General features: G+C 32.2%; 1 protein-coding gene across 1 annotated transcript; it reads right to left on the reverse strand.

Annotated features, from left to right (window-relative positions):
* Positions 1–569: 569 nt before the first annotated feature.
* LOC133306134 (probable ADP-ribosylation factor GTPase-activating protein AGD11) lies at positions 570–6,830 on the reverse strand. The gene is made up of 11 exons (XM_061506415.1): positions 6,691–6,830; positions 6,544–6,603; positions 6,219–6,341; positions 4,925–5,020; positions 3,822–3,906; positions 3,179–3,254; positions 2,366–2,529; positions 2,030–2,267; positions 1,442–1,558; positions 1,253–1,348; positions 570–1,033 (listed from the first exon to the last, which is right to left on the reverse strand). Exons 3-11 carry the CDS (start codon positions 6,259–6,261, stop codon positions 752–754), a joined length of 1,197 nt encoding a protein of 398 aa, XP_061362399.1. The 5' UTR covers positions 6,262–6,341; positions 6,544–6,603; positions 6,691–6,830; the 3' UTR covers positions 570–751.
* Between the last annotated feature and the right edge of the window lie 304 nt (positions 6,831–7,134).

Raw genomic sequence — 7,134 nt, forward strand, 5'->3', positions numbered from 1 at the left:
AGTTATAATGATAAAAGAGGGAGGATATTCTTACTACTAAAATTTTCTACTACCAACTTACTACCTATTTAATCACCATTAAATCAAAAAAAGAGAATGTTAAAAAAAATTTGAAAAAAGAGAAAATGTTAATCCAATGGTGATTAGATAGGTAGTAAGTTGGTAGTAAAAAATTTTAGTAGTAAGAATATCCCTTCTCATGATAAAATTAATTTATTTTTTTCTCTGTTACGTCAACCGACAATGTCGAAAAGAGAGAAAAAAAGCATCTTTAATATTATAAAGATATGCATGACAATGTTCTCAATTTTTATTTTGTATAAATTTTTATTCTAAAACCAAAAATGACTAAAAAATATGTTGGATAAAATTGATTTATTTTTTCTATTCCAAAAAATGAAACGATAACCCAGACACACATCATTAAATGTGTTATCATGATTTGAAAATTAAAATAAAGGAAAAACTCTTAAGACATAGCATGAACTTGAACACTGCTCAAGTCTTAAAAAAATATACCAACTTGAGCAAAAGGCAAAAAGGTTGAAATTTATCAATAAGCTCTCTCCTGAAAACTCTTACTGATAATTCATATTTGTTCATCTACAGAAGGATGGATGGTCACAGTCTCACAGAATAATGTACAAGGGAAACTGAGACAGGATAATCTACACTGATAATTAAAAATACTCCAAAATGTGTTTGTGCTATCATTTTGTCCACAAAACATGACCCTCAAAGTTATCTCAGGCTACTGAGTAAGAGGAACACATTCAAGTTCAATCTCAAGCACACCTCTCTCAACATTTTGTAGCCTCACTGAGATTTCCTGTCTCACCTTCCCTTCTTCAAGGGATATGATACCATCTTTAACAAGAGTGTTATCACCACTTGCTACCCATTTTCCAAGCTGCATGGACTCGTTGATTGAAGATTTCTCATATGCCTTTGCTGCTGTTAGTAGAGGATGAATGTCTATTTCAGCCTCCCCCATAAAATCATCAGTTGAGAATGTATCCTTGTCATACACAACCTGCATATAAATATAATCAAACATGTATAGCAGATAAAAACAGAAATATGTGAGTTATATTCTCAACAATAAAACTAAAATTAATGGTTTCTGATATAAATGTAAGCAAGGAAGCAATGAATAAAAGTGCAGATGATGGCATAAATATAAGTTTGATGCTACATAGAAAAGACACTAGTTGAGCAATGAAAATGAAAATGGTAAACAATTTTAACTTACCACTTTAAGAGGAGGAATGTTCTCGGGAATTGAGAGCATTAGGCTTTCATTCCAAACTGGATTCAAATTGTTCTTTATGACACGTGTCTTCACTGACTGCAAGAACAGATATTAAAGATGTTACATTGTTAATGTTATTTTCTCCATTATATGTATGATGAAAAGTACTTGAGAGATGAAGAAACTCACTTGGTGACCCAGAGAAATGATGACATAAGGGTCACTTGTCATTACATCTCGGATAGCAAGGTTAGTGCCTTTAACCACATTAACCTTGATCAACCCAACAAATTCAACCATACCTGCCTATAACAGTAAATAGGAAGAAACAAGATTCAGCATTCAGGAAAAAGAAATTTTTTTAATAGCTCAATACTTTAGCATTTTCACTCATTTTCTATTTGGAATAAAGTACAGAATAATAGTATGCTTCACATTATATGAATACCCTATTCCCAATGCAGCAAATTCTGAAAACTAAATCTAGTTTAGTCCCTTTTTTTGTCATATCAGATATACAAACATAAATAGAATTCTAAGTACAATGCAAATATGCAAAGGTAAGACTGCATATAAAGATTGTTCTCATTCCACCCTCACTAGTTGGGGTTTAACGGGGAGTGATTTTTATCAAATCTACAAACATAAATAGAATTTTGAGTACAATGCAAGTTTACTATATAGCTTTCTTTGTTGCATTAGCGGACTTCAAAAGGAGTTATTCAATTTATTTGGCAGACTACTGATAGAGTTGGAAGTAATCAAATGAAACATTACCAATGAATTGCTCTTCTTTGTACTCTTATGCTCAGAATCTTTTCTTCCCCAGCTGTTTCGAAATGAGAGCCCAATACGATTTTTAGTTGTTTGTTTATCATAAAGCTTTTTGTCTAGTGGAGAATTGTTGCTTGAGGAACTGCTCTGACAGGATGATGAACTTCTTCCTTGGGATGGTATAAAGGGACAAGACAAATTCTCCTCAGAATCCAAAAACTGTAGCAGCTCATATTTTCTCCTGAATAATAAATTTACATTTATGAATCACTATGGTGTGCTTCCTCAACAAAAATATGAATTGTGCATGAGAGAGTGTGTTTTCTTTTTTCCAGTTACCTAATAAAATCAGAGCGCTCCTCAATGGAAGAATGTGGTTTTGGTTTTTTTATGTTACTTGGCACGCAAGCTTCGTACTTCTTATTAATTACTGTATTTCCACCCAACTTCACCAATTCATCAACTTGTTCATCTGTCCATTCATCTAACTTCAGTGAGAGAACCTATAATGATGTCAAACCATGTCAGAATTTCTATTCTCATATGTGCAAATAAATGCTTGTGAGCACATGTAGGACCACCCCTCCCACCAAATTGTGAACACAGTTCCAAACATATTTGGATTGCTTAAAATAGCAGTGATTAAGATTTTGATTACAAAAAATTCTTAAGAATTTTTTGTCTTCATAATGACTTTCCCTACTAAGCTAACAAATTTTATTTATCATTTTGTCCACTTCTTCCCTGATAGTAGTCTTAAACAGAAGGTGTTCATCAATTACACGCAATCTTAGCTTCTTTCACATTGCCTTAAGTATCAGAAATCTTGATTTATGACCACTTTACCCTTTACAAAGCATTTCATTGGATAATTATTTTCACAGTTGCTAGCGGTTAATGATGAGAATCCTTTTATACATAAAGATAGGTGTGTCAAGAGTTATATATAACATTAGAAATAGTTTTGACTACAGGATAATAAGGAACATTGCAAAGTATTAATTTTAATGTAAAATAACCTTTAGCTGTACTACAGATACTAAGAAAAAAATTTGTCTAAGAAGAAATATAACCTTGGAAAGGTAAATGATAGTGATTGACAAGTAAGAAGTCAAATAACAAGTTTTTTTACAAGCTATGCTAGGAACATACCTTTGATATATGGACTCCTAGGCTTCTATGTATACCAGAGCACTTGATGCAAATAAATACTCCAAGACTTGAAGACCTGATATTCAACCAATGCAGCGAATAAAATCTAATGCAAATAATATGAACTAGTGATTTTCTGATAAAACTAACTTGTCAATAAATTATGAATATCATCATATTTCATGTCTTCAAAAGTTCTTCCCTCAATACTTCTAGTATTCTAGAAATATAAAATCAAAAAGAAAGATACTCTAACAACATCTGGATCATGATCCATGATAATGTCATTTAAACAATTATGAGCAGTGTGCAAAGCATATAGGCCTGTTAAGAACCAATTCAATTCAAAACCTTAAGGTATTGGGTGAGGTTACATTAATGGTTTTGTATATTTCTAACATGCCCCCTTACACGAGAGCCACTGGGCTTGAAGGGTGAACAATGCACAGGTTCACCTACCTATATTAAGAAATTCCACAATAGATGGTGGGGGGCGGTGAGGAACGAACCCAGGTCATGAAGCTCTGATACCATGTAAAGAACCAATTCAACCCAAAACCTTAAGGTATTGGGTGAGGCTAGATTAATGGTTTTATATATCTCTAATAAGACCAAATTCCTTTAAAATCAAGGTAATACTTACACCCATTTTGGCTCTGACGATCCACAATCAGCACAGAACTTGTTTCCAGCTTGACTCATCAGATTGTCTAGCCTTTCCTGTGGACCTAGTAATAGGAAATATGAAGAAACAGAATAAGTTATAAGATTAAACTAATCAAATAAAATGGCCTGTGAGATAAAGCTTCTTTTCAAAAGGATAATAACTGGGGTTGGGAACAACAAGTGAAGACAATGTAAGACATCAACACCACACCTAAAGATGATCTTCTTTGAACATTATACATAACAAAGTAAGATACAAGAGGAACTTTGATCCTCTACTGTCTGAAATTCTCTCATCCCATTATGTAATACATAGCTGGAAATTAACTAATGCTTTCGTGTTTATGTCATCCTATAAGGAATACAAATTTATTCAACCTATGATGCTAAGGTAGCTATTGCAGTTTTAGTTGATAGGAACTTTTGATGAAACTACATTACACAGAAGATTGAATTGTTTAAGAAATCAAATAAAGTATTCCATTATATTTTCAAAGGTCAAAACAAGAAGCGTCCATATGTGAATTTGAGCACTCATATATATCGAAGTAAAAGCATAAACATCATTCTATAAGTTAATCAATTATCCATAGTTATGCAGATTTTCCATGTTTTTTGTAGCACCTTAGATTCCTAGACATATGTGATGTCCTTGTCCGGTAGCATTTAGCAATCTTAGACATAAAAAAATACCCTTCCCAACTATATAATATACCTAATAAAAAATTATATTATGCCACAATTTATTTTAACTTGTAGTTTATGAAATTTCAATAATGCAATATCAATAAATATTGTATGGTTATACATATATGATAATTATAACAATAATAAGATTATCATATAGTTTATGTAATAACAAGGATGAATAACTATTTATACGGAAAAAAAAGGAAATAAATGAGAGGTCAAATTGGCAATTCAAAAAAATGGTCAAGTCTAATGTCCAGGCATTTAATAACAAATGCCCCATAAGGCTAACCCTGTTTTCAGATAAGAAATGCCTATATACTACACAAACCAAAATAGAGCAATGAATAGAAAATATAAAATTATAAATAACATAAAGAGGTAAAATACCATAAAGCATCCATTGATCCCTTTGACTTTGAGACTTCAAACATGGTGTTTCAGTACAGAAGAGATCAAAAAGGCAAGCTTCTGACCCTACAGACCCTTACAAAATTACATCAAACACAGCCAGTAAGCTTAAATGAAAAATTAAAAATATTTAAAACTCGTCTGTATCCTACTTTTTTAATAACCAATACTCTTGAACCAATTTTCAACAAACTAACATTTAGTATTTCTTCCCCGGGGCGTTTGGTATAGGAGAAATTTTTATTTATCCGGGAATCTCGATTTTCAAAAATATGATTTTTACATTCAGTTAATGATAATATCTGAAAATTTAAAATTTTAAAAATTTCAATTTCTCGAGAATTCGGAAAAAATCCATGTACCAAACGGCCCCATTAGAGTGATAATTTATACTTCTGTAGAAATGGGATTCACCTTCTTGGAAGCCAAGCTTTTTCTTTTCTTGTAAACTCAACTTACACACGCTTAAAAGTAGTAAAATAAAGGAGAAAGATGACATTTCAAACCATACCACTCATATCCAGATTCCTCCTTTTTATGCAATTTTCTATTTCAAAATGTCATTCCATAAACTATAGAAAGACAATGATTCTTCACTCCACATAAGAAACTTCAGAAGATCTTGCAGTAAGTCATAAAGTCACATTTCCCCCCCTGATTTGAACCGTTTAATACAATTACCACTAAAAGATAACTTGAGAAACGAGAACCTAATATTAGATAATTTGCTGTAGAAAGGTAAAGCCCTCATAGTTAATATATTCTTGTCTTCGTTAAGAAAAAAACTCTTTTTGTGGTACTTAAATGAAGCCAATGAGGATATAACTCATCACTGTTGCTGCATTTGGCATTACCACATGGTACAAGACACAATATCCAAAGTTGATATACCCTCAGAATTCAGAACAAGAAAACAATCAAAAGATTCTATCAAAATTCCCAACAAACAACACAATTATCCAAGTAATCTATAACTATGAGGAGCTCAATAGAGTTCTGGCCGTAGCATCCCTGATTACTTTAAAATTAAAAAATACTTAGCATGATTTTCCAGTTCCTTGAGAGAAAGGAAATTGCAAAATCCCTGATTACCCATTGATTGGTCAGTCATATAAATTATTTTACCAAAAAAGAAGGGGCAAGGAAAAGGTAAATTAAAGGGTGCTATCATATATGAATGAATTAGTGCTTCTTGTACACAACATCAATCATTCTTTATATTCCTTTGGTGGACAGAAGGAGATGAAGAGAAAAAAGGTGTAAAAATTTTTACTTGATACACCGTTGATATCAGAATTTTCGTGCTGTATAGACATCTCCAGCTTCCAATGTTTGAAACCAAATCAAGAAATGGTGCTACAATCTGAGAACAGCCATATATTTGTCAACTGCTTCTCTGCATGGAAATACAAGGGCACTTTATATATTTATTTTGATCATCTTGCAAATGGAAGATGCAATTCATCATGAAGAAACACAAAAAAATGCACAAGAGGTTGAAATGAGAAAGCCATAATACAACTCAAAATGAAGAGGCATGAGATATCTATGGTTGGCAAGGAAAAAAAAACAAAAGATTTTCCAACAAAAAATCTTACAGATGAGATGATATCTTTCCTCCAATTAAAATTGGGAATGAGTCAATGTCAGCTTATTCTCTGCAACAAAACCAAATGATTGTCAAAAACCAAAACAAAGAAATCATAACCAGTTAATGGGGTTTGTGAATCATTGATGCAACATACAATGAGATAGAAAAGCTAGAAACTTTTCATTGAAATTGAACGACCCACGAAGATGAAAATCCTGAAGAAAATTGCATTGAACAACAAAAAAGAAATTGAAATGGAAAATTAAACGGAGTATCAAGAAAACGAGACAAGTCCGAAACTTATTATTATAATCTGTGTTCTAACAAATTGCATAGTTTTTTAATTTTGATTTTAAGGGAATGGAAATCATTGGACATTGGTTACAAAAAGTCAATGTGGGAATAAAACATCATTGGGATTGAAACTTTTTCTTGCGATGAATGTCTGACTCACCAAGGAACATCAATGTTCAGAGAGAAACAAAAATTGAACGCGCTTACATGGAGCGTGTTAAATCTTGTACATGACAAATTGACAAGTATTTAAGAAACACACATTCGCATCATCCCTTTCTCATCTCAACTACAACCCATAAAT

The sequence above is a fragment of the Gastrolobium bilobum genome, unplaced genomic scaffold (genome assembly GCF_033153095.1).
Source record: "Gastrolobium bilobum isolate Gb01-03AN ecotype WA unplaced genomic scaffold, APGP_CSIRO_Gbil_v1 utg7478, whole genome shotgun sequence".
NCBI classification, from domain to species: Eukaryota; Viridiplantae; Streptophyta; class Magnoliopsida; order Fabales; family Fabaceae; genus Gastrolobium; species Gastrolobium bilobum.

Bases quoted from the DNA above. Each gene is read 5' to 3' on its own strand.
- LOC133306134 (XM_061506415.1), bottom strand. From the start codon at position 6,261: ATGTCTATACAGCACGAAAATTCTGATATCAACGGTGTATCAA. The intron at 2,530-3,178 runs GTATGTTCCTAG...ACATCATTATAG, and splicing joins TAGGAGTCCATATATCAAAG to GTTCTCTCACTGAAGTTAGA. The intron at 1,349-1,441 runs GTGAGTTTCTTC...CTGTTCTTGCAG, and splicing joins TCATTTCTCTGGGTCACCAA to TCAGTGAAGACACGTGTCAT.